The sequence below is a fragment of the Columba livia genome, chromosome 4, assembly GCF_036013475.1.
Source record: "Columba livia isolate bColLiv1 breed racing homer chromosome 4, bColLiv1.pat.W.v2, whole genome shotgun sequence".
NCBI classification, from domain to species: domain Eukaryota; kingdom Metazoa; phylum Chordata; class Aves; order Columbiformes; family Columbidae; genus Columba; species Columba livia.
The window spans coordinates 8,176,358-8,203,442 of record NC_088605.1 but is presented as its reverse complement, the minus strand read 5'-3'; the positions used below and the strand labels follow the sequence as shown (position 1 = coordinate 8,203,442).

The window sequence follows — 27,085 nt, the reverse complement described above, 5'->3', positions numbered from 1 at the left end:
AGTGGTTTCTAGGGTCACTTTTGGTGAGGTTACATGAAGTGGGGCCGGAGCCCACTGTCACTCAGTTGTTGTTTCAGCCTGACTATGGCAGAGCACTGCAGGGACCTCAGCGTGGGAACTGCGATGTTGAGCATCATGGAGGGAACAGGTAAGGTTGCAACTCACTCATGTGTTTGGGAAGTCAAACATGGGTGAAGCTCTCTTGCTGAGACATCCTCCTTTTGCAGCATGCACAGGGACTAGCAGGAGAGACTGAACACATATAAATCTCCTAGTATTTCTGTTTGAGTTATCTTTACTGTGATTGCTTTTGCTTTTTATGTCAGATGTTTTTTGCCAGACATTTTAAAAGTAGAAATATTTTTCACAGCTTTACTTTTGCCAGTGTCATGTTAATTCACTGCAGACTTCACAGAGGTGGCTTTGGGAAGTGCTGGTTCCTGTGTGCAACAGGGAGGAGGAGCAGAGCAAGGCAGACCTGCATCCTTTGAACCTTGCCACAGAGGGTCTGTCCAGGAAAACGCTCATCCCTGCTGCAGGAAAATAAACAAATAAGTCTCTAGGCAATGCTAAAGTCTCCAGCAGAGTTGAAAACTGGGGGCCGATTACTATGGCTTTTCCTCACTAATGGGGGGCAGAGACATTTCTGTAGTGTCCTGTTCCCCTCTCTCTGGATCCCTTGTCCTTTGTTGGTGTTGGTGGAAATAGGGTATGGGATTGAGTCCCACCATTTCCCATCCATTGCTATCACAGCGTCTCAGTGACATGGGATGTGGATGAGATTTCACCTGGCTTATCCCTGATATGGGACATATCCTCTGTTTGTGGGTGCTGGAAGGACTGGGAGTAACTTAAATGCTGTGTGGTTGATAAAGACTTGATGTTCAAGGGAGGTCACATATCTTGGCAGGTTCGCTCAGCATGGCCAGAGACGAGGAGATGCAGCTCTGCTCACAGGCAGTAAGCACCTGAACCAGGCCACATCACTCATGGTAGAAGATCCAGCTTTACCCACTGCGGATAGCCAGAGGGTAGGATAAGGATAGGAGAGTCCCAGAAGAATAATTTTGAAAAGGAGAATGAGGTCGCATTACTGAGGATGAGATCAAGGAATAAAATAAGCATGTAGGGCAGAAAGGTTGCTGTGCTAAATGAATTACAACCACTGAGGAGTGAGTGTTAGGAAACAAGGAGAAAGGTGCTATAAATACAGTAAAGTAAAAGAAAGACAGCAGCAAGCAGAAGCCCATTACCTAATTGGGAACAGGAGAGGCACAGATGACCTAGAGAAGGCCAACATATTTAATGCCTTTTTGCTTCAGTTTTCTACACCAAAAACGTGCTTCACTGTGATATAAAGATGGCAAGACACAAGAGAGAAGAGGAAAAGAACGTGGTAAAACTGAATTTATTCACTAGAGGGTACAAAGGTAAGCAGGCAGCTTTGGCATACAAACAGAATGTCTGTCCTCAAAGGAGTAAAAAATGTGAACCTGGGGTTATATACAGCAGTCAGCACCAACACTTACCCAGATAGGCGTTGGAATAAAAAGTAATCAAACTGTACACACCTAGAGATGTATGCTGTTATACGAAACAGCCAGTTGGATTGACTGAGGAGCAAATATTGTCCAGCTGATCTTGCATGTGTCTGTGAGAGGGCAGGTGGCTCAGAGAGGCAGACAACGCAGCTGCACATCTCAGTGTGTATGGGTCCAGGTGTAGTAAGGCTTTTGGTGCAATGCCATCCCTGAGAAATGTTTGTTTGAAGCAGGTCTGGATGGGAACCGAGGGCACCTGAGCTTATCCAGTGGCTTTGTCACAGCTTCTCACATGGCTTTGGGTAAATGGAGCAACCATCTTGCTCTTTGTCGGAAAAGTGGAATAGTTAGCATCCCATATTATATCAGGGAACAAAGAGATTTTTTCTGCTTTGACTAAACTGGGTCTGTTTTGTGTCTGCAAACAGGACCACCACTGGATTTTTAGATGCCTCCAAGAGCAATTAATAAGGAGGGGTGTCCCCACGAGGAAATTGCTAGATACACTCACATGAAGGATCTCCTTGTGGAGTGCTTTCAGTCTGCTACTGTGAGCTGTATAAGGGAGAAGAAGGAGATGGGTCAATTAGATTTATTTTGCTTTTATGCATGGTAGGTGTTTCAAAACACTGAAAAAGTAAAAGAAGGCTGAAAGGCATGGATAGCTTGGTGAGAGGTGATTTTGCTGGTATAATTGAGTGAGAAGAAGCAAGGGAGAGGGAGACCTTTCCTTTGAAGACAAAGGAAAAGGAGATCATTTTTAGGATTTCCACTTCCTAGCACTTCTTCCATCAGTACCTACTGATCCTACAACCAGCCTTCTATTTGTAGGTTAAAAAAAGTTCAGAAATTCTCAGGTTTTTTTTCGAAGGGCAGAGCGTTGTTTGGGGATTATGCAACAGGAGGTACACACCACAGAAAGACAAGAACCTGCACATTCAACCCTGCACAGGATTAACATGCACATGACAGCACATATGAGTTTCATGCATTGCAAAAGCTTTGGTGTACTGATCAGAACCTGATATATTCAGCTTATGGGCTGGTGTTACTCTTCTATTTATGTGGTCTAAGAAAAGGAAAAGAGAGAGGCAAGCCTTCAGGGGCAGTGACCCTTTCTTTATGCAAACCTGAACAGAAGGAGGGGCTTTACTTCCAATAACTCATATTTTCTTTCTTCTTGCCACACAATGAGAGCTCTGAAAGAAAAGGTCCTTGGAACTAACAAGGCTGATCATCAAGGAAACCTCTGTGCCTTCTGAATCCTTGGGCTGTGGAAAAGATTTAGTGCTATACTGAACCAACCTTCAGAAGCAGAAGTTACGAAAGCTCAATTTAATGGTTGATTTTAAAACTGGCTCTGCACAGATATTTTCTGCTCTTCCCTGAAACAACACAGCATGGACCTATGTATGCATTCATCTCCCAAAGAGCCAAATAATGCCCAGTATTTCACATATGATTGCAGCAGATGCCTTCAGCAGTCAATAGTGGGCCCAAGGTTAATGTTTGACATTGAGGTGGGAGGAGAAATACAATGGCGTTAAATTATGGTCATTATAATGGTAGGTTAAAACCAGTGTTGCTGCAGAGAGGTCCTGGTGGGAATTGTCTTCTTAGAGGGTGTTAAGTAGAACAGCCTGCTGGAAAGGACAGCATGAAGAAATATAAATAACTGCACACAGGAGGACAGGATGTGCTTCAGAGGAAAGAGCAGTGCAAGGGTAGGGCTGTGCTTTGAATAATGTTAATCTGATGGTTTTATGCCTGCTTGTTTTTCACACATGTAACATGGTGGCAAGAGCAAGGAAAAAGGCTGTTGGGAGAACTGCTGGTCCCAGCCTTCAAACCTCTGGGTGACAGTAGCTATGCTGTGGCACTGACTTAGTTAATGCTGTCTGGAAAAATACATAAAGACACTCAAAAATAGATAAAAGTACTCACATGATGCTGTGTTTTAACCATCAAATTCAGTTCTTCCTATGGTCCTTTCTCAGCACACTGGCTGCCCTCATGATGCTCTTGAATGTGTCTACCAAAAGTGTAGCTCCAGCATTGCAGAGTTATCTCCTTGGACACTGGTGGAAATGCTAGCAGGAGCCAAAGTAGACTGCCTTAGGAAGAATGTCATTGAGAATGGCTTTAGTAAGTTTTCTTGATTCTTGTGTTTCTGTTGCCAGCCTGATTTCTTGCTGCCCAGGTGTACCACTGCGGTTTGAACTGCATAGCTGGGCACTTGGTGTATCTGAAAATAGCAACCTGAAAATCTACTGCCTTGTGCTCTGCTATAGGAGTGCAAATCACAAAAGGAGCAGGCCCATAGCCTCTGCCTTGCACAAGAGTGCTGACAAATGCAAGAGACAGTTAATATAAAATGCATGATGCAGTTGCTGATTTTGTTGCAAACCCAGGAAAGACATCACTGACATCCCTGGAGAGTCAAAAGAATAAAACTGATGTGAGAAGATAATAAGTTTTGTCAGTTGTACTAGTTTTTCTAGTTGTACTTATTGTTTTTAATTTTTAAATTTGGCCTCTGCTAAGACCCTGACTCCTGTTGATCCAGCTGGAAGAGGCAAGGTGAAGTTGGTTGACATCAAGCTACTGCAGTGTCCATCCTCACTGGCAATGGGCAATACACCACCACAGGTAGGCTGGGATGCCAAGTATGTGCCAAGATGTACCAAAAAGATGTAGCATTGGGATTAGCACGGCAGGGAGGTGCCCAGGACACTATGTGTTAGCCACACTAACACTCTGGTGTTAGCCAGGCTTGGTGGTGACCCACTGTTCCAGAGCTGATGTACCCCGGATATTCTCTTCCTCTTCTGCTGGACCATATTTCACAAGTCTCATCTTCCACCTTCCATGCAACATCTCTGACTCTGTCCCATGGAGAGAAAGGATGGAGCTGACCTCAAGTAGAAGCCATTACTGAGCACACTGATGTCTGGTGACCACTGACCCCAAAGGCCAAGGGCAGGAGCTGAGTTTCACATCCTTTGGGATCCTCTTAACAGCAGAGCTGCTATGCTGATGCTCACACAGAGAAGAAGAAAAGCAGGGGTCATCAGTACTGTGTGTAGATAGATACTAATGACATTAGATGGGCACTGAGCAACAGATTTGGTGGAGGCTGCAATAACACACACCTCCCCGGAAAGGTCAGTGGTCCATGGGGCTTGACCCCACATTCCTTGTGCATCCTCGACCCCCACTGAGGCCAATCAGACCTATTCTGTGGCACCATTAACTTAGAAGATTTATGTTCTTCAGGCAGTGGGAGGAGAACTTGATCTAATTTCCAGCATAGTTTTTTGCTTTCCTACCCTCACTCATGTTAATGATAACAGACGTGAATTCAGCTCAAGTAGCCAGGGAAACAGCTGAAGTTTGACTCTGTTCCCAAGCAGATGTGAACAACTGGCTTATTATTTAACTAAGTTGTTGACAACTAATGGTCTAATTGGGGGAGCAATTGATTTTGGAAAACATTTTAAAAGTGCAAACGCAGCTCAACAATTTATAACCCAAGTGATGGTTTATTGCTTTGACAGAGTTAAGTGGATTGGTTGGTCATGAACTTTCATTGGTTTCTTGTTACCACGAACCACATTTGATGCTTTGTATTTATCACTTTCTGAAAATGTGAGTTTTCTTTAAAAAAGAAAGCCCCTACAGTCCTGGATGTCATAAAGAAAGGTGTCCTGTAGCATGCACATGAAGTTTAGCTTCAGAAAATGATGATTCTCATCACACCTGGCCTATTTTTGGATAATGTTTAGTTGTTATGCAGTTTATTGAGCTGAGCACACTTCATTCCTCCCACAGCAGGAACAGGACGTGTTTAGCACTGGATGAGCATGAGCCCGCACTTTTAATCCAGAAACTGTTTGGAGAGTTTTGAAAGGCATGAAACAAGGGTGTGAGCGTGAGAACTGACTGTCATGTGAGAGTTGCAGCAAGAGGCATCCTGGGGCAACCTGTGGTCTAAATCCCCTTTCCTGAACCCAGACTGATCCGAAGGCATCCCTTCTTTCAGCTGACTTCCAATTAAGCCCTTTATTTTAGAATAGGTGGGATTTTCAGCACCACTAAGAAGAGCTAAAGGAGAAATCATCTCTGTGGCGAAAGACAAGTCACCCAACTTTGCTACCTGAGCTCTTCCCTTCTGCAAAACAAGGACAATAAAATCCAGCTGCTTCAACATGTTGTGAGGATTAATGGATTAAACAGGCCTGATCTTGCATGAATTGAAGGTTACCAGTTGCCAACTGTGTTGAACATGGCAACCCTACGTGCTGGTAAATATCCAGTCATTAATACTTAATTATTGTTCTGGATAGTCAGGTTCTTCTAAGTATCTACCAGGATTCACCCTGCAGTCCATGGGACTGGGCACAAAAAAGGGCAAATGTAGTCCACCCTTTCTGCCGTGTGAAAACAGTCAGCACTTCAAACATTTGGTTGCATGAATCATCTTCACCACCCTACACCAGCAGTAAGGTCTCTGGCAAAGGACATTGTTGAGGTCCATGTCTGGGCAGGTGGCCGGGTCCTTCCTCAGTGGCTCTCGACACAACTGCAAAATAATCATCTACCCAGAGCAACCTGCGTGACTCCCCGTGGGATGCAGGCAGGGAGGAAAGGCAGGTGGACCAGCACAAGGCAGCGAGGTTGTGGGCTGCTCGCACACCGTGAAATTTAACACCCTGAAACCCGAAGAAACAACATGAGGAGAAACGAGGTAGGCTATGAATGAACTGACTCAGAGCCGTCGTGATCTTTGGTCATGGTGAATGAAGCGAAAGAAATGCTGTGAAATCTGTACCTCTGTGCAATACCTTTCTGGCTAATCCTGCTCCAGCAGTGACTCCAGAAAGCTGATTTCCTGGGAGCTTTAGCTCATGTCACAGTCAGATCTGGTACCTGATACAGAGCCCAAGACAGAAGCGTGCACACCTAGCAGACCAAGGGATTATCCAAACACTAAATCGCATCAGACAGAAAATGGCAGGGCAACTGTTTTGGGGGTCATTTGTATAACTTTTCTAATGTGTATTTTTTGGTGGGTTTTTTGGTGTATTTTAATTTTAAAGTGCTTGGCATCGTTGAGACGGGATGTTTTGGATTAACAATTATACAACTCAAGTGCAAAAGCGAAAGGGCCTGCTAAACTAAGTGAGGGCTTTACTTTGAACTTTCTTGGAAAAAGAGCCACGTCTATAGGGTCTAAGGATATAGTCCTGCAATACTGGTTTATTGTGGAGAGTGCACAAGAAGAAACAATAAAATCAATGAGGCTTTACAGAGATCTTGGCAAATCGTGTATTATCTTGTTTTAAAATGCACTTCTCTGGGGCAAAAAGAGAACATTTACAAAACAGTGGGTCTTTTTCTAATTTGGATATGAAGCATAATCCTAGTTATCCTTGTGTTCAGAAAGACAGAGGAGAACTGGCACAAAGAAAGGCAAAAAGGATGGAGAAGAATGCAAACAACTTTGGTGCACAGACTGTGACCCTTCAGCTTAGAAGTGAGGTGGCTGAAAGCAGTGCAGTGGAGACACATAAAATTCTGAGCGTTGTGGAGAAGGCAGATACAACCCAAAAAGTCAAGGACACCCAGTCAAACTATGAGGTTTAAAAATAAATTATACCAACGCACTATTTTTCCAGCCAGTGGAATTGTGGAACACATTGCTAGAGATGATGTGGAGGCCGAAATCCTAAATTAGTTCAAAAAGGCATTTTCAAGGAGGAAGAGTCCATGAAGAGTTATTAAATGTTCTTCCTGCTTGGTAAATCCCTGGATGACTGCACTTTGAGAGGGTACATCATGGAAATAATTGACCTACATGTGCCGTGTTTCCTTTCGCTATGGCATTGATACTGGCGAAGAAGGACTAGGTGGGGTATTGCCCTGACTTGGGGTGGTCTCTTTTGGTCTTACACCACATTTTTGCCCAGAAATGTCTGTTCAGAATGAGAAATGAATGATTGTATGTATTTTAATCTTAACATACAGTGTCCTAATAGTAAGTTTTAACTGCCTTAGACCAGCTTTTACTTTACCCAGACATTCAGGATTGGTTTCACATCTTAAGCAGAAGCAGGGCTCCCATTAGTGGTGCCCTTATTTGCCTCCTAAAAAGAATGCAAAATTAAGATCCCTTTTCCATTATGCCCTCTAGAAATATGAACAATTTATTCTTTAAAAGAACTAAATGTGGTTGTCAGTGCATCTTTGAGCTATGACCTATAGTTATCTGTGTTATCTGTGTTGCTCCATCTTGCCACGGTCTCCTTGCGTTTCTGGGTCAGGGAGCCCAACTCCAAACACATGCCCACTTCTTTTCCCAAAGATCTGAAGCTTTTCATGAGTAGGACAGATCTTAGTCTTGTGCAACTGGCAGAGACCCACTGCCTGCAGGAAAGCTACAGTGCTTTGTAAAGTATTGCTGAATACTTACATTCACGACTCTTTGCATCCACCTCAACCATACCCTGGAGTTCCTGTGTGCAAATGTAGCCAACATCTGTTGCAAAAGTGATATTAAACAGCTTTGGGTTAGCATATTTACCAATGAAAACCTGCTTTTACGTGGTGGAAGCAGTTATCCTTCAAAAATCATTTTCTTCTTCTGCCAGTTATCTTAAAACTCTGGGGTGATAAATGGCTTTTCTTCAGCTGTTTTAGACTTTTGTTCTCTGACCTTTTGAAGTTATACTTCTTCATCTTTCCCAGTGTTATATTCTCCTGGAGCTGGTTCTGATATCTGAGGCACTTGCGAAGATTTTTCTTTCCCCTTAGCTTTACTGACAAAGTCTAGATAGACTGTTGAAACCAAGTTTCTTTGAAGCCAAGGATTTAGCAAGGTTCAACTAGGAATTGGACATTTTTTATTGATAGCAAGTGCAGAGAGAACTGTAACTCTAAAGCTAACAAAACTAGAGACTTGGAAATATTATCAGACCTCATTCTTCAGGGTTTAAGTGTTTCAGTATAAAGATTTAAGATGAAATTCTCCTAGCAGGCAGATTATCCCACAGCTGCATTAATTTTCTCTAAAGCATCTGATACTGGCTTACATGTTAAAAAATGTCTTGCATGGATGTACATTAGGTCTGGTCCAGGGTGTCCCTGTTGACTACTGCCCAATTCATTATTTTAAGCTTCTCTGTAAGAGCTTGTGGAAAATCACAGTGGGACTTTCTTATAATCTGAGACAGACCTCTCTTTTTAAGGAATTCCTTCAAGATCTTTTAGTAGGGATTTTATCTTTTTTTCATCTTTTAAGGTTATTAAAACTCTGCTAGAACAAACACCAGGCAATTTATTATGGTGTGATCTTAGCAAAACCCCTTTCTACCTGGAGCCATAATAGAGCTTGCTCATCTTTTGTAAAAGCCAGTACAAACTGGTCTGAGATAGTTAAAACTGAGATCCATACACTAGATACTGCTGATCTGAAATGTGTAGAATAAGTGACAATATGAAAGAAAGATCAAACAATATTTTTTCAAGTTAGGAAACCTCCTTTGTATCCAGTTCTGCCTCAGAGATGCTTACCCTTATTTTCTCACATTTGAGATGAAATTAAGATTAACAGTGGGTATTGCAGAGTCTCCATCACTGTAGATTTGGCAGAATAGTTCAGAGAGATGGACAGACATTGGGAATGGTCTAGGCAGATGGATTATCTGATTTCTGCCCACAGGACCTTCAGTCCTTGGAAAAACTGGGGCCATTGCTTCCATGGAAAAGCAATGTCAAATAGAGGTACATTCTTTAAAGATATTTATTTACACATTTTACAAAAAGTTTAATAAAGAAAGAGGTGTCATAGTGAAAGCAATAGTTGTGGGTAACTCGTATTTTCAATATTTTCATGAATTGGATCAGTAATCCTCAGGGAGATCAGCCTAAATCCCTATGCTGTATCTCCCCTGTCACCATGTGAGTGACCCCATTGAAGTTTCAGGCCTCCTGGCTCTGTATGGATATATTTGTGGTGTAAAGGACTTGCTGCTAAGGCTTCTAGCACATGCTAAAATGGTTGTTTGGGGCTTTTATCTTTGTAATAGATTCTCTACTTCTTTGTTAAAGCACTGAAATTGCTAACAGTAACCCAGAGACCATCCCACTAGAGGAAGGATTTACCAGGCAGGGAAGGAAAGGAAGGAAGATAGGGACAAACATGTATATAAAAACATAATAAAATAAGTTATCTTTACAGGTTTTCTCTTTATAATCCCATTCCACCATGCTGTACCTACTTTCCTGCTGTAGGAGCATTAGGTGTTTGTTTCCCATTTGCAAAAATCTCCCCTGTGATTTAATTTCACAACAAACTTCGCTCACTTTCTCTTATACTTTTCCTGCACTAGTAATAAAAGTTGCTGTAAGATTTATTTGGCTGTAGTTGCATGTCTAGGGGCAGATACTAAACTGGCAAAACCTTGGTACCCATCAGGCAGCTCTGGCAATGCCCGTGATTGAGCCTCTGAACACCATTGTGGCTCCATCCCATGCTGGGACTGTGCCAGAGAGATGGCAGCTTGGCCTTTGCGTGGATACAGCGGTGGTCTTCTAATGCTGACAAGCAGTGGCAATGTAAAAGTGTACCTAAAACAAGGGGTTTCAGTAGGTCGTGGGTGTCCCAGGGTAAATGGTGTTCCTGCCACCAGGGAGCAGTCCACGAGCTCTGTCCCGAATGCAGAAGCATCTTTCCTGATGCTCTTCTGCTTCCACAAACAACTTCCTTTTCCAGGAATGAGCAATTTCTAACAAAAAAGTTTTCACTGAGAAATTTCTACAAAGGGAGCATTTATCTCCCCACTTTCTTTAAGAACTTGTGGAGATTTTGTTTTTTAGAGGTAGGTAAGAATCCATATTTATATAGCCGTCATCACCAGGTCATTTGCATTTTGGGCTATGTAAAGGCCTCGTTCATCTTTGACTTGAAAAGTTCCTCTACTTTCATTAACTGAATTTTGCGCAGGCAGAGATTTTCAGTCCTGCAAGACTTTGCTTAAAATTCCCCAGTGTTGTGCCGATTTTCTACCAGTTCATACACTCCACCTCTCTAGTCTTTACCTTTATGACAATTATGTGTTTTTGCCAAAGGGTCTTGGCACTGAGTTCTTGCCAGCCCTCTCTTCTCAGCATTAACAGCTTCCTTCTGCAGGCTGCTAAAAAGCTTCCTGCTCAGGGCTGATGTAAGGCAAAGCCACTACAGGCTCGTGCCCAAGGCCACTTCTCCAGCACTGATGTGACTGCATCATCTTTCAGCTCTCATTTATTAGGAAAAACAACTGTCTAGCTCTTATGTTTGTAAAGAAAGGCTTAAATTTACTCTGAATGAATTTACTGTCATTAAATCTTGAACTGTTTATTCACTGTTAGGGATAGGCTTGGTCACAAGAGTCATGGGGCTTAGCAGCTCTTCTGGGATATTGCAGGGTACAAGAACCAAAACCATTCCATGCCTCATCTAGTCTGACCGCTGCCTCCCCTCTCCTGTGCCGCTCTCTCCCCCTCAGGCACAACCCTCTTTTTCCTGAGCTTTATTTTAAAATCTCCACCCACTTTCTTTTATCTGAAACCTGGACCCTTACGAGGCTTCTCAGGACAATTTCCATGGGAAATATTTGTCTCACAATGGAGTCCTTTCCTATGGTTTTGGGAGCAGAGGGGCAATTTTTTTCTCATAAACTGGACTATGCACCATTGTGCATACTGTAAACCTCTGTCAGAGGCCTAAAGAAGGATCAGTTGCCTCCAGCTAACAATACCACTGGGCTAATTGGTAGAAATAATTATCCCAAACGCTGGAAAAACTCAATTAGAAGAAAAACACATTAAAATATTTTTCCCAGATACTCTATCTTCATTATAAGAGACCACCCATGTGAGTCCAGTCCTCCCACAGTTATACAGAGGTGTTATTATTTTTTTAAAAGTAGCAAATTTCAGGCAGAGTAGGGAAGGAGGCTAGGGGAGTGTTTGGGAGAGACACAAATCACCCTGTTATTCTGCGCTGAAGAGACAGTGTTAGAGGAGTAACAAGCCATTAGTGAAAGCCAAGTGCCTAGACTTCATCTTTTTTAATAATGTGTGGTCCAAAGCCATTGTATTAAACGTAAATGGAAGGAAATTATATTCCATATAGTCCACATTGTATTGTAGTCGCGCAGACAGCTGGTTGCAGGACACACAGCCTGAACCACCTCTCCAGCGGTACATGCCATCCTCACTGAGGTCAGTATTATTTCTTGTCCTGACAAGGATTCTCTGCTCAAAAGACTTTAATTTTTTTGTCTGCTTCAAGCAACAGCGGGGGGTATGAGCAGGGCATTTTTGTCAAGTGATGAAGCCTGTTCCCACGGCTGTGGGAAGGAAGATGGAGGGAGAGGGAGCGGGAGGCAGGAGCAGGCGGAGGAGAGGGATATGCAGAGACATCTGACCTTTGCCAGGAAGATTTGGGCAAAAACACTGAAAGGAAGTTTAAAGCAGTTGTTTGAGAGCCAGGAGGCAACCTCCTCTGCGATAGGTCTGCAGTCAGCAGAGGGTTTGCTCTGGCCTGTGCCTGAGACACAGCTGAGGAGTTATTTACCCGATATTCCTAAACTTACATGCCCAAATCAAAGCAAGGAGACACGATGAAAACCTGCCTCACCCTCTTTGTGTTGGGTCAGCAGCATCTGTGTCTCTGGCTGCTCTGTGAATATCACTAGGAGAGATATTTAGGAGCCCTGATGTGCACGGTGTGAGCTAGACAAGAGGCAGGGCTGCTGCCTGCCCTGACCGCTCACCACGGCTAATCATCTGTATTGTTGTTGTGCCGGGAGGCCCTGGCTGGGACGGGGCTCCCACTGTGAGCTCTTATCTGCAAAGCTCCAGCCCGATGAAATCCCTGTCCAAGTGCTTAAGTAGCCTAGACAGTCCAGGCGTGGGAGAAAAGAAAAGTTATTCCATCTTTATAGAGGGAGTGTTTTTGGCACAGAGGGTTTCCTGATCATGGAACCATAGAATAGTTTGGGTTGCAAGGGACCTTCAAATGTCATCTAGTCCAAACCCCCTGCAATGAGCAGGGACACCTTCACCCAGATCAGGTTGCTCAGAGCCCTGTCCAGCCTGGCCTGGGACGTCTCCAGAGTTGAGGCATCCACCATCTTTCTGGGCAACCCGGGCCAGTATTTTAGCACCCTCATTGTAAAAAAAAATTTCCTTATGTTGTGGCACAGCTGGGAGAAACATTCAGGTCAACACCTGCTCATTTCTGTTTAGTAGGACAACTTGACTTTGTATGCTGGGCTGGTCTCAGTGAGATGGTTGCATTTCTTCATCACATGCAGTTAACCTAGGCAGGAGAAACACCTGGAGATGCTACTGGTTCTCACACTCCTGGGGCTGTGGGGATACTCTGCTCCCAGGAGCCTGCTTGCTGCTAAAATCCAGATTCTGGCCTCCAGGAGAAGCATCATCCCTGCATGTGAAGGATGGTTGTTTCTTCTGCTCTGACCAGACTGAGCCAGAAATGGGCAAAAGATGCTTCTGATCTATGCCTCTTCCCTTAACTTCAGAGTCCAGGTTAACTTCCAACATCACCACCTTTGAGTGCAGCTTCCCCTTCCTCTCCTGTACATCCTTCATCAGATAGATCTGACATCAAAGCTGCAAATAACAGTGTCCTTAGGTAGTAGATAACATCTGACTGCTCCTCCTTGCTCTCAAGGGTCATCAAAGTTCCTTGTTAGCTAAACACTCCACTTTTTTTTCTCTTGGTGCAACTTGCAGTCTCAAAGTGCAACTTGCCTGTGGAAAGGCCAGCCAAAGCTCTGACCAAAAACCATGTAGGATAAGGTTGCAGTCATATATTCAGTAATATATGCATAGCTGGAAATGAAAGAGGTAGCAACAATGGGCATTTTGGAGACACAAGTCAGAATTTAAGAAGCAAAAATACTTTCCTCATGCTTAAATTTGAACTGGATCCACATTTTGGATCGCCATATTTGCAGATAGAGCAGCTGTAATCATGTAATTGCCTCGCTTTGTGACCAGGAATGATATATTGCTATTGCAGTACAGAGCAGAGGTGTTGAAAGACATTTTACAGCTTAGAAATGGGAAAATTCTTCCCCTCTTCCTCCACACATATATGCCATAATGTGAGCAAATATGGCAAAGTGCAACTATGTGGCACATGTTGAAACTGAAATCTGCCTGGTCTTCTCCTCTGGGACTGAATTTGACAAGGCCTTACTATTTCAGGAGTGCTAAAATGAAACAGTAATATACTGCTGAGTTTCATCCAAACCCAGTTTTATTATATGAGCGACTTTCATCTACTGCCTATGCCTCTTCCCATCCAAATATGGACAGAATAAACAAAGCAAACCCACAAACTCTGCTCAGAGCACACATCAGCTCTCCAGTACGCTCATGAATAAATGAAGTTATCTCACCTCTGTATAGGAATGTTCGTCTGTGGTCCTCAGCCTGGTTTATAAAGGAGATAAAGGCAGTGTCTGTTTTACTGCTGAAAATGTAGGATGAATAAAAGTAAACCCAAATTCTTTGGAAGTTTGAATCTTGACTCCAAATAGGAAGATGTAAGTGGCTGTAGAGAGAATATAAAGATATACTAATATATTCAAATATGTCCTATGCTGGGAATCTTCAATGGACATGGCTCAGCCTCTCACTGGGTGGGGATGCTGTAATTTCACCTTTCCCAGCTCTGGAGAGAAAAGTGCCTCTTTTTTTTTTCCCTCAGAAACTGGGAATTTCGTTTTAGTGAGGCTGGTAGGAAGACTGGCAGGGCTCAGCAACACCCCCAGGTGTGCTGAATTCAGTGGGACTCCTTCTAACCAGACCAGGCCTTAGTCGTAAAACAACTCCTAGGTTACTTTGAAAAGAATAATCAAAAAGCTCCCAGTTTAGGGATTTCTAGATCTCCTTCTTTTTTCATGACCCTTCTGTAGGACAGTTCTCCTGATACCCAGGTGGAAAGCAGCCAGCTGAGCTGGTGGCTTAACAGCAAAAGGACAAATATGTTCACAAAAAAGTTGTAGTAGTGGCTGATGAACAGTATAAATAAATAGGATGCAACTAACAGCAATATTATACAGACATGCATTGTAGTCATTTTAGCTGGATGAGCTCATTCAGTACCATGAAATTAAGTTTTATAATTGCCAGGGGGACATAGTGGATGACTTTAAGGGACAAATGATATTAATTATGTTTTTCAAAAAGATTAATGCCATCGTATCACAGAGTCCCCCATGATTCCAAAGAGCACATCTATTAATGAACTTACTTATGATTAAAACATGCTGAGCGAAACAATAGTTAATTGAGCAATGGAAAAAAATACAAGGGAAGATTTTATCTTCCATGAAAGCAGATTTATACAATTTAGCCTGTGACTAAAATTGTCTTTGAGGTGCGTAGGATCATGTTTGCAATCAGAGAATGTCATTGCTTGTTGGACAGGACACAGGAACTGGCCACTGTGGGCTTCTTGCCATCCCAAATTAACCACTGCACATCTGGCATGAAAGAGCTTCAACACTTTCCACCATTTTACTGTTGTAATATCTACACTATTGCTTTGACAGGCCTGCTGAGGGCTACTGAAGCAAAAAGACCGCGACAAAGCTTATGGATACCAAATGTCTGTGGTTTTGGAGAACGGCCACAGTGAGAAATCCAGAGAGTGGTTAAGTGGTGTTGCAGGGCATTTGCTGAGTGTGATAACTGCTGGTGTGCCTGCTCCTGCTCTGCGGGGGGAGGCAGGGAGCGCTGGCCATGCCATGAGGGTCTCTGCAGACCACAGGGACTGATCCCAGGAGGAACTCAGAGCTGTGGACCTTGGTCTTGCAGAGGGACCTGCTGCAGGGTTGCCAGGAGGTATCTGAGGTGGGGAAAGGGATATTTCAGGCAAGGTCCTTGCCAGTCCTGTCAAGGCAAGTCCTGTCCTTGCCTGTCAAGGTCCCCTTGACAGCAGACATAGAAGGATCTGGCTTGTGGAGGCCCATCCTAAGGGACACACATCTCCATCTGCACTTGAAGTCCTGGATGAAAGGTCTTGGAAATCCCCAGGGTCTGTTTGGGTCTAGGTCCATTATACATTTTTTCTTGCACACATACAGTGTTATGTGTATAAAAGATACTGCTGGGAGTTAGTCATGGACTCCTCCTACAGTAGGCAGCTGAAGCTGTGAAAATGTTGGATGACCTGACTTTATGCAAACTGTTTTCTAGGCAAGACCTTTTTCTGGGATCTTTCAACTCTTTTTATGAGTAACAGCCTGGCAAGATCTCCACTTCAACAAGCTACCTCAAGAAGCAGTTGGAGATTTTACTGAAACCTGAAATCTCCAGACCTGTCCTAACCTGCAGCTTCTCAAGTGGTTTCGATTATTTCAAGAGCCATATGGCTGTACTGAAATTTTTCTTTCACTTCCTCAGGCTTAATTCCCCAAAATCACCAGAGACATCTTGATCAAAGCATGGCTCTGGCCCTCTGGTCTCTGGGAACCTGCTGCCAGAGTATGCTGCCTTCTGCCTTGCCCAACCCCACGGCCAGAGGTGGGATGTCCACACAGGATAAGGGATAATGGTTTTAAACTAAAAGAGGGGAGATTCAGGCTGGACATGAAGAAGAAACTTTTTACACTGAGGGTGGTGCAACAGTGGCCCGGGTTGCCCAGAGAGGTGGTGGATGCCACATCCCTGGAATCATTCCAGGCCAGGCTGGACAGGGCTCTGAGCAACCTGATCTGGGTAAAGATGTCCCTGCTCATGGCAGTGGTTGGACTGGATGGACTTTGAAGGTTCCTTCCAACCCAAACTATTCTATGATCTCAGGGTGTCCATTCCTGCAAGGGGAATGGTGTTTCCTGGGAGCGGAGCAGGGATGCTGGTCTCTGAACCTCTTGCTGACTCTTTTCCTGGCCATCTGCCATGGTCTCAGCTGGAGGTTGCCCCTTCTCCATGCCCTCTGCTGGATGAAACCTCTGCCACCTCTCATCCACTTTGATGCAAACTCCTCCATCTTCACTCGAGCACTCAGGGCTTGTGGGCCAGCAAAATGCACCCCGTTCTTCTTTATAAGCAAACAGCTGCAGTTCATTTTCCATCTCATACCCTCTTTTCCCTTACAGGCTACACTGTACATGGCTTTTGCTTTAAAAAATACCGCTCCCCCCCATGCACATATCCCTTCTTCCACCCTCTGTACGTGCCAAACTCCGCATGCGCTCGGTGTGCTTGGCAAGCCCTGTCTTGGCACCGCGGTGGGGGTCTTCGTTCTGGGGCAGCTGGTGTGATCTCACCCTGGACACAGGCATTTTCCTTCTGCTGGAAAAAAGAACATTTGGGCTGTTAGCAGAGAGGAAGCTCACAGTGTCATGCAAGTTTATATCAAACAATTGTTGTACCAAAGGAGCTGGAAAAACAACTTTTTTAAGCACCACTGTATCATTTCCCCCCTTTTTTTTTTTAAACAAAAGTTCAAATATTTCAGCTATAAAAAAGTGGACAGTGTATTAACACTTTATGTTGCTTACATACAAAACCAAAGTATCTGTAGGTTGAAGCCCAGAACACTGTATGTCTAATCCTTCATGCTGGATCCTTATCTTGAAGTTGTGATTCAAAATAAGCTCTAACAAAAATTATGCACCAGCCAAGGCAGGAAATACAATACTTGCCCTACCCTTTCTATCTTGTTCCCCATGATTACAGACCTATTTAGTGTGCCATAAGGAAACACACAATAGAATGAGATCAAATAATAAATGGAAGCAATACATCAGCCATATACTCCTTTAACTCAAAACAACTTTCACCTCCAGTTTCAGTCTATAAGGCCATGAACAGAAGAGCACGTATTACCTTTTGTGGAAAATAAGCATATTATGGGTAAAGGAAAAAAAAATCAGTTGGTTTTGCTGGTGATCATACAACAGAGTTTCCTAAAAGAAACCTAAGGTGAAATGATGTGTGGATTTAAGTTCCATATCAAAATATTGACTTTTTTTTTCTAGTAATTTATTTCAAAAGATAGGTATTTTATTGGTATCTGTGAAATTTTTTTAGTTGGGGATGTGAAAAGCTGTAGTTCCCTGAACCGAGTGTGTTTTCTCATCTCTAGGGACACTTAAGTCTCTGAGTATTTGCTCAGAATTGGAGAGAAGCAAAACATCCTCTCATGTTTTTTACCCTGACTAAGCTTTGATGAAATCGGTTTGCATGAACTCAGTTCATGGCCTGTACTGGTCCCCAAGATACAAGAGTTGCTCTGCTTTGCTACACAAAGTCTGGGTTAACCCAAATTTTATCATAGCTTTATTTACTATAATATAGTGACATGTTGCCTGTTGTCTGTAAAACTTAGCAGGGAACTGAATTACGTGGTGTAAACAACGTTACACTATATGCTGTTGATAAACAAATTATGTGTTACAATAATCTTCCATGATAAAGAACTCAAAAAGTTACAGAAGGCTGTGCTATGAAATTGTTCATCTATTTGTGAAGCTGCAGTACAGTAATATAACTTTAGCATTCAAAATACACTTTTACCGCTAATACCTTATTAGATTTTGCAACCTAAAAGGCATTATCATAGAGAGAGTGAAGCTCCATTTTGTCCGTAAAAGGTTTAGCAAAGGTTATATATCCTTAAATTACACTCATGGCAGTATAAATGTTTTGAGTTCTTTTGCAATCACAGTTTTGTTAAGCAGCAGAATTACTTTTGTTGAACTTGTAAACTTTCCAGTACAAACTTGCTTTTGTTGACAGTATGTTTTTTGTAGCATTTTCAAGATAAAAAACTATTTTCGTGATCAGAAGAACCTGGCACTTACTTATAAGAAAAATAGGAACAAATGTTGACATTACTTTTTTGTTCTGTTGTGACAGGCACTTACAGAGGACAAAATCCCTTAATGCATAGGAGCTAATGAGACATAATGTTAATAAGAATGATGCAAATACATAAGTAGATAATTGTCTGGACAGCTGAATGGACTTAAGAGTTTTAAGCATTTATCTGTGTTTATTAACTAGTCCATAAGTCTCTGGGCCTACTACCTGATGAGCATTACTAGCTAGGAGAGGTGAAAAGCTGCTGAGAAACGGTGATTCAGGGAACTGCTGAAAGCTGTGACAAAGGGCTGTTCCAGTGAGCTTTGACTTTGAATTAGAGCTGGGGTAACCCTGATGGGTTGCAAAGGGAAGACCTGTCTGACTTGATTTCCAGTCATGTCTTTACTCTGATACTTCAAGAGCCAAAACTTTTGCTATCACCATTCCTTAGCAAAAGCCACCCCAGCGTGGCTTCTTGTTTGCAAAGCGGCTGTGAGCGCAGCTGCTGGGGCACGTAGCGGTTGGTAGCCCTTTGCTGCATGTGTTGGGGAGGATGAACTAAATACTCACAGCCTGTGTGCAGGAGGAGAAAACGATACTAATGCCTGTGGAAAAACAAAAGGAGACAGGCAGGAAATAAATGAAAAAAATCCATGAGAAAATGGATTTTGTGGTGTATTTAACCATGGCTGGGAGGGGAGTGCCTATGAAATGAGAAAGTTTGCTTGCTTGCCTGTGGGGTTTATTTGTTTTTTAAAGTTTCCTTTAAAAAGAGCAGGAAAATTCGAGCAAAAAGTCAAGTTTCTCATCAGCTGGTGACTCAGACAGCTCAAGCTGCGAGCAGCTCTGCGATTTCTCACTAAACAGCATGTGGTTCTCTCAGCCTTGGTGCAGAGACCCCCTCGAAAGACCCATTTGGACAAGCTACAATTTATGCTGGTGTCTAAAGCTAGACAAGCAGATGGATTTTTATTGGAAGAAGAATGCTCTGAATGAAAGCAGGATTAGCTTTGTGGAAAATCACCTGTGCTAAATACTAGTTTGGGCCAGTGACTGATTTAGTGGTAGCAGATAGAAGAAGCCAAACATCTGTTTCCCTCGATCCTTTTTAAATGTTTCCCTCATCCTTTCATAGTATCAAGCCTGCAAGTATTTCAAGATCAAAGGGTTCAGCTTCCTGAGCCTTTCCTATATTTAGCGAATACCTGAATGAGGCAATGACCTTTCTCAGTAAGAGATGAGCTGGTAACTGAGATGTGATTTCTACATATGTGCACAACTTTCTTCCCTGGAGCCAGCCTGGTCACAAGTGCCACAGTTACATGTCCCCATAGTGTCAAGCTCAATAGGAATAAGGTCTCATATCATGTTGATCAATGATGGGCAGCACCAGGATCTCCTTTACTATATGCCATTGATCTGGGATGTGTAATATTACAGGAGGGCTAGACTTGGGTTTCTATCCCATGTAAATTGCCAAAATATTGACATTTTTTTACTTGAATCCCTTCTTTAGCATTTAATGCAGACCACTTGAAATCTTCAACTTCAATCATTTCCAAGTATTTTTGTAATTTTTGCCTTTAATGGTTCCTTCCAACCCAAACTATTCTATGATTCCTTGATTCTATGATTTTATATATGAGTCAACTTACTACTAATTTGCTATATATTGTATAGATAGACATTGTAGAATATATGTGTATATATCAACATCTACTAATTTTTTTCTTTCATTGAAAAGGTTAAAATGGGGCATTCTGACAATCTTGAATCTGAAATTCTTTTTTCCAGTTTCACTGGAGAATTTCCCACCAGCCCTATAACGAAGCCATTCAAAATAGACTAAACAGGCAAAGTATTTAAATGACAATATTCCAAATGGCAGACACTTCAGAGAGAGGCATTGGTACATGTGATGTGTTTTTTGACACATCTTGGTTCTTCGGTACAGTATGTATTAAAAAACCTTTCCATTTTTCCATGATGCTCTTTGAGGAGGGTGAGCTTCTTGGAGCAAACTTGCTATCCAAATGCACTCAGGATGAGGGCTATTACAGTTGTACAAGCTGTATAATTGGCCTTTTGTTAATTAATGGCAATATACCATGCATTTGTTAATAGTTATGCTATGGGTTATTTTATTTTTGTTAAAGAACAAGAAACACGAAACTATCTGTACCCATGCGCAGCTCCCAGGAGAGCTTAGATACATTGAAAAAGCATTTCCAAGAGCTAACTGAAATGGGTAATTTTTGTTTTCCAGATTTCTTCTCTCTTTTTCCCATCCACACTGACATGACTGTCATTTTAGTTACATAATGTTACACTTGTTCAAATTGCATTTCCCTGTTGCTGATGGAATAGCAGTTCTCCCATCAAGATGCATGAAAGCGTATACAGTTGTGGGTGGGGGAAGGAATTTAATATATTTTTATGCAGAGCTCATCTATACTCCAAAAACGAGGCAATTTCCATGTGGAAACAGATTTGGCCTCCTTTAAAAACTGGCTGACTTCCCTGGAAAATGTATCCATTTCGGCCAACAGCTCCCTAAACTAACAGAATTTTCTTTGCGAACATTTTGAACCCAAAACGCAGTACAGAAAACTTTTCAGGATGAGTTTGTTTGCTGTTTTATACTTCTTCAGTTGTCACCCAGCTATGAAATTGGCTTGGTCTCATGGTGAGCAACTTCAGTCTTTCCAGAAGCGCAAAACAGCAACTGCAGCCACAAGTAATTGAAAACCTGAGTTTATCCTCTCATCGGGAGCGTGGTACGGACCACAGCATAGAGCTCCCTGGTGCCATGCTGGGATATTCATTCTGCATTCATGGAGAGGGAAGGTCAGCCCAAGCCAGTCCCAAAAAACCTAGACCAAATGCTGCCTCAGGGTCTGAAATAGCCTGGTGTTTGTCTTATTTTATAAATGATGTACTATTCTTATTGCCTCTCTATCATCCCAGTCCTGCTAGATCTCCGAGTGGTTGGCTTTTGGTGGCGGCATCTATTTTGCACATCACAACCAGCACAAACTGGTGAGGCCTCTACAAAGTACCCAACTGGAGGAAGCTGTCATAGGAGCCCCAAGTTCTAGCACCAGTCCCTGTTAGCTGGCCCACCACATCCATCTCTGATGTGACCCACTGCTCCAGGTGTGTCACCTGCCACCAAAGAGGACACAATGAAGAGGACACTCATCAGACTGAGGAGTCCAAACGCAGCTCAAGGGGGAGAAAAGCTGCAGACTTTCGCTTGATCTGAGAGCCAGGAGACTTCATCATCATGAGAGCAATGAGTTCAAGTAGTTTGCTGTAGGACGGGCAGAAAATGAATGGGAAAACCTGTTTTACAACAGGTTCCTCTCAGCATTAAAGCACACAGTTCAAAACCCACTCACTAGCTGCTTAAACAGGTAAAGAAAATACTCTCTGAGGATTTCTGCATTCACAGTGAGGTTTAACATGTGATCTTATCTTTCCTTTGTGAAAACGTATATTGAAAGCTCCAACACCATTTCTTTTCTTGCCAATGTCGATGTGATAGGAGGAATAATATTGTCATTTGAGTTACCAATGTGCTATTCTGGGTTGTCATAGCAATAAAATATGATTATTCTGTTCATTTTTTATTTAGGAATTGTCTTTAAGCTTTGGAATTAAACAGAATTAACCAATTTTCTCAAGGAATCGGTGTCAAACTTTGGACAAGAAGATCCTTAAATGGAAAAGAATGGCCAGATCAGGTACTTTTTCATCTTTCTGATGATTTTACATCTCTTCTTGACTTTGCTGTCCTTTAATAGAGACATCCTGAAGCCAGTACAGCTAATCAATGTATTTATGCAACAGTCAGGAGCTGCCATATGGTGACATTCTCCTCTGAGCCTGTTCCCGACTCCTGGCTGGGTCTATTCCTGGCTTTACTGAGAATCCTCTGAGAATAACAGCTGGGTGTAAAATGATAGCCCGAGGGTGCTGTCCAACACACACTTCAGATTTCGGATTATTTATATATTTAGGCAGAGAGTGATGAAGTGGAGCTCACTCTCCTTATGGCTTCTGATTATAGAAAGCAGGTTTCTGCACAGGCCCACCACATGCTCTGTGACTGAGGGAGTGCAACGGCTTCCTGGAGGAACGTGGTCTTGGTAGAGGCACATCTACAAATTGAACCCAATGAAACACATAACTGTTGGCTTAAGGAAGTGCTTGTCTTTGGTGCTGGTTGCTATAAATACTGGGACTGCTGGAAAGTCCTGAAATCTTTAATGGTGGATTGAATTTTTGGGCTTATCCAAGGGAAATTTCTGGAAGAGGTGGTAGAAGTGAGCTCCCTGACCTCGAATTATATCTGCTTGGGCTTCTCAGGTTTATTGATGTGTAGTTTTGGTCTATTGTATTGGCTCCATAGCCATTTCTGCACGTGCACAGAGCAGGAAAGTACAAACTAATCCATTCTATGTTCGGCTGCACCTGGAAACCACCAATTTCCAGACATTCTTAGAGCTGCTTGTGTCACTACCCTTCAGCACACACTGTTCAGAACTGTGGCCAAAGGCAGCTAAAGTTTTCCCCATTGGAGATTTTCCCCTCTCAACATTCCAAGGCAAGTGAACTGGTTTGCAGTTCACTCAAGATGCAACTCAGTCAGGGGATATGTTCCCAGCCTGTGTACATTTCCACAGCATGTCCAGTCTCAGTGCTGGAGGTCCACAGCACATACGAACCAACAGTCCCAAACACTTGTCTTTGGTTTGGAAAGGAGTTGTCTGTGTGGGAAGAGATGCATGCAACTTAATCTGCAAAAGGCTTCAAATGACCCCAAACTACCTTTTTAAATTTTAAATTTTAAAAGACCCCGCAATTTAGACCAGTCTTTTTTAAGTGGATGGATAGTATGGAGTGTGAGGGTATGAAATGATGAGGAAGAAGAATATTCAGGTTTTACAGATAGAGTAGTTAGTCTAGATGTCAGGCCACCACAGGTTGTTCAGTGTTTGGTGGTTGAACAGCTCACACCTCCTCTGTGAGGATGCAAACTGCTCTGGGGCACCTGAGATAAACCAGGTGGTGCTGGCACGGCTGGATTTCTGCCTTCCAATGAATGTGTGCCTAGCACAGTGACCATTACTTGATGTGCTTTGTTTTAGTTACACACTAACCCCATTTCAATCCAGGACCTTCTTACACTTGTAATTGTTTTCAAGATTGAAGCTGTAGGCACCACTCCTAAATGATCCACATTTCGAGAGGCAATTGTTCCCATAAAAGACTTTGTTTTATTTTGTACATAGGAGTGAATGACCCTATGGAGAGTAGAATATTTTCCTAGCCAGTTTATTTCTATGCTGGAAAACACTATCCTAAGATTAACTCATCCAAGGATTTCCAGATACAACTTCCAATTGACTTTAAAAGTAAGATGGATTTTCCAGGCAGACAGAGGCCAAAGGACATTTTAACCTAACTAGTCACTGGCAACAGCAAGATGTGCATTAACTGATTAGAAAAAAACCTTTGGTATGTCATGATAGGACCTCTCAGTTTAGTTCTGTGTTCCACCATTAGTGGAAAAAAATGCCCTAAGTTCTGTACCATCTACTGCTATTTCTCTTTCTTAGTACAGAAGGCAGAAAGAGAGAAGAGACAGTTTTAAACACAATTTCATGCAGACCTTTGAAGATTTATGCTGGAAAGTGTTTTGACATTTATAAGGCACATTTAATCACCACAGGTGGTGTAGGGTAGATTGATACTTTACTGCTGACATTGAGAAATTGCAGGAAATATTTCAATGTGGTCATGGTATAATGGGAGGTGTTGGTATCTCTTGAGGCTATGCAGTGCATTTAGTACTTCATGGATGAATTCCTGGTAATATTCATAGAACACAGACATGAGGTTTGAGCTGGCTATTTTATTTTAGCCCTCTGTCGCCATCGCCCCCTGGAATCCAATTTCTGCCTTGACTTGGATGTTGTTTCCTGTCGCAGTAAATAACACAGCCGTAAGGGAGCGCAGGTCGTGGCCAGACTGAGCATCTGGATAATATGGTGATCACTGTTCCCAGAGAACGTTATGTTCTATACCTTATCCGTCTATATGACCCAGAAATTATGCTTCCTACACATGTAAATGAGCTATCAGAATAAAAACCAGCAGCATGCATTTGGTTCAGAGAACAAAACCAATTCAAAACATAATTTAAAAAAACTGTTTCATATTTTAGGTAGCCTCTTATCAACCCAGAAAACACTAAACTTCTTGAATGACCAAGGCCTGCCCATACTTGGAACAAAATAGGCACCTTCTGCATATGGTGAGAGGGAGCCCAAGGCAGATGAAGTCCAGGGTCCACCCAGGAGTGCTGTCAGGAGTAAAAGGAGATGGGGCTGGACACAGGACTACCTATGCCATAACTGAGGCTGATGCTGATAGGCCTGGGCTGAGCTGAAATGGGGTTCTGGACCATGGGCAAGGGTGTATATGGGGATCTCGGGGGAAGCTGGGCAGGCACATTAACACCCAGTGATGCCCTTAGGACCTGGACACTCTGTGCTGTTTCCTTTACGTTTCTTAAATTATCTTCACAGGACCAAAGGACAGGGACCAGCAGCTTGGCAAGGTAAGCAGGAATGTGCATTCGGAGGTGTCAGCTTGTTAAGGACTTCTCTGAGCTTAGCAGCCCTTGAGGGGGGTGAACCAAGGAAGGGAAATTATTGAATTGAGCCAGTGTCCGAGGAGCTCTCTGCTATGCATAAAAGTTTATAGGCCTCAAGTAACCTCGAAGAAAGTAACCTGTAAGCTCTGTAATTGATTTCAGCAAGAGTAAGGTTAAGGCTGTATGTTCAGAGACTCCTGTTAGGAAAAAGATTTTGAAATTCCCTTTGAAAACAGCAGCTTGGTGTGATGAGGACTTTAATCGTTGTTGGATGTTTATTCAGAACAAGAACAACAGTTACGTACTATTTGAGTATGGCTGAACCACATGAGAGGGTCTGTCCCTAGCTGTTTCATGGCTACAATCCAAATATAGCTTCATCCCATATAAATGCCCATATAAACACAGGCACTTTGCTAACATGCATGAGTTAGGAATGAATTTGCCATAGGCTCTTTTTATAATAAATGGAGTTAGAGACGAATCTATGACTAAGATCTCAGTGAGATGAACTAATATCTTGAGAGAGAAAAAGGCTTCACTTTCCTCAGATTACTGCTTTTTATGGGGACAGGCAGACTGCCATCTGTGTATCTCCTGCACCTAAACCAAGGTCAGATGAATCCAGGCTACAGAGCTTTCTCCTGTTTTTCTTGTCTTGTCTTTCTCCCTCACCTGTTAAACTACATATATTGCGGTCTTCTCTGTGCAGCCATATTCTGGGAGGGAAGGTTTGATTAATGCCCAAATACCTGTGCTGCTCTTCTGCCCGTGAGGCCAGCATGTGGCCAACATGTGGCACCTACAGTTTTAAGTTAGTTTTCTCCCTTAAAATGGAATCCTAAACCCATGTTTCTCTAGCTCGGGTGGTGAGGAAAGTGTGCCTTAAGTGTATCTATCAAAGTTCATCCCCTTTCTGGGACACTTACTGGGGCAGCCACTGTTCAGAAAGAGACACGTGCCTTGGAAATATTCACTGGATATATTAAGAGACATCATGTGTCAGAGCCTTTTTAAAAGCCAGCTAATTTTCTCATTAGTACATACTAGTTCTTAATAAGCCAAATAAAAGGTGAACTTAGAGTCAGGAGAATCAACATAGCATTAATTTATTTTCTGTTTGCTCATTCACAGCACATTGCCAATAAATCCCTTAGGGTCCAACTATTGCCCAAAGGGCTTCAATTTGGGCATGGTTAAGGACCCTCCAGGCTACCAAGCAGAACTGCAGCAACTGGCTCTCCTGATGTGACTGCATTAATGGCATCAATAGAACACTAATCCAGGAGAAATGTGAGCAGTAGGTGGGGAAAAAAAAGCCAGAGTGATATAGTTGGTATAAGTGTAGGTGTTCAGCCTAGACAAAAATGTAGAAGTGTGTATCTGATGCTTTTGAGTATAGGACCCTACTGTGGAGTCCTAAGTGAAACACCACACACCTTTGCTCAGTGTCTAAGTTACTGCACTTCAACATTAATGAGACAAAAATATTATTCCCCCCAAAAAGGTGTGTTTTGTTTTCTGACAGTTAATGCAGTGAAGCAGATTTCCCAATTGGCAGGAAAGTGAGATGCTGTAATTTCCGAAGTGTATGGGTAGTTTGGAGGGCTAGGCAGACAGTGGAAACTTTTTCAAGAGGTGGAGGCCAGAAAGTTGTTTGGCCAAATAAAAGCCTCCCCCTGCACCCCCACGTGCTCCCCACATCTGACCTTGCACCCAGGGAAGATGGTGGAGGTCTGGCCCTTGTCCTCATGGGGAAAGTAGCAGCCAGAAGTGGAAAAACACCTGCACTGAGCCCAGCCAAACAGGGCTGCCAGTCTGAATTAGTCCAGTTAGGAATGAAAGACCCAGCTGACACCCTGTGTTGCCAGTAATATTTCTTTTTAGTCAGACTTTTTATATAGACTTCACTGGGCCTACTAATTTACACCAACATGTATGAGTATTTAATTTGCTATATGTTTCTGTGAATAAAAGAAAACTGCATTGG

At 42.8% G+C, this 27,085-nt stretch overlaps 1 protein-coding gene across 23 annotated transcripts in view; it reads left to right on the top strand.

The window, feature by feature from the left end:
* Window positions 1-27,085, top strand: part of LOC110364253 (uncharacterized) — a 91,678-nt gene that overhangs the window by 25,667 nt on the left and 38,926 nt on the right. For 15 of the 23 annotated variants that reach the window (XR_010472061.1, XR_010472072.1, XR_010472071.1 and 12 more), the window contains 2 exons: window positions 3-148; window positions 911-9,955. Coding sequence is in view for 7 of the 23 variants with exons in the window: in XM_065060343.1 (XP_064916415.1) it covers window positions 24,890-25,059 (170 nt within the window). In the remaining 16 variants the exon portion in view is untranslated. Of the gene's footprint in view, window positions 1-2; window positions 149-910; window positions 9,956-22,068; window positions 22,178-24,036; window positions 25,060-27,085 lie in introns of those variants that run through there. The other 8 variants (XM_065060348.1, XM_065060343.1, XR_010472057.1 and 5 more) reach the window with 6 other exon arrangements.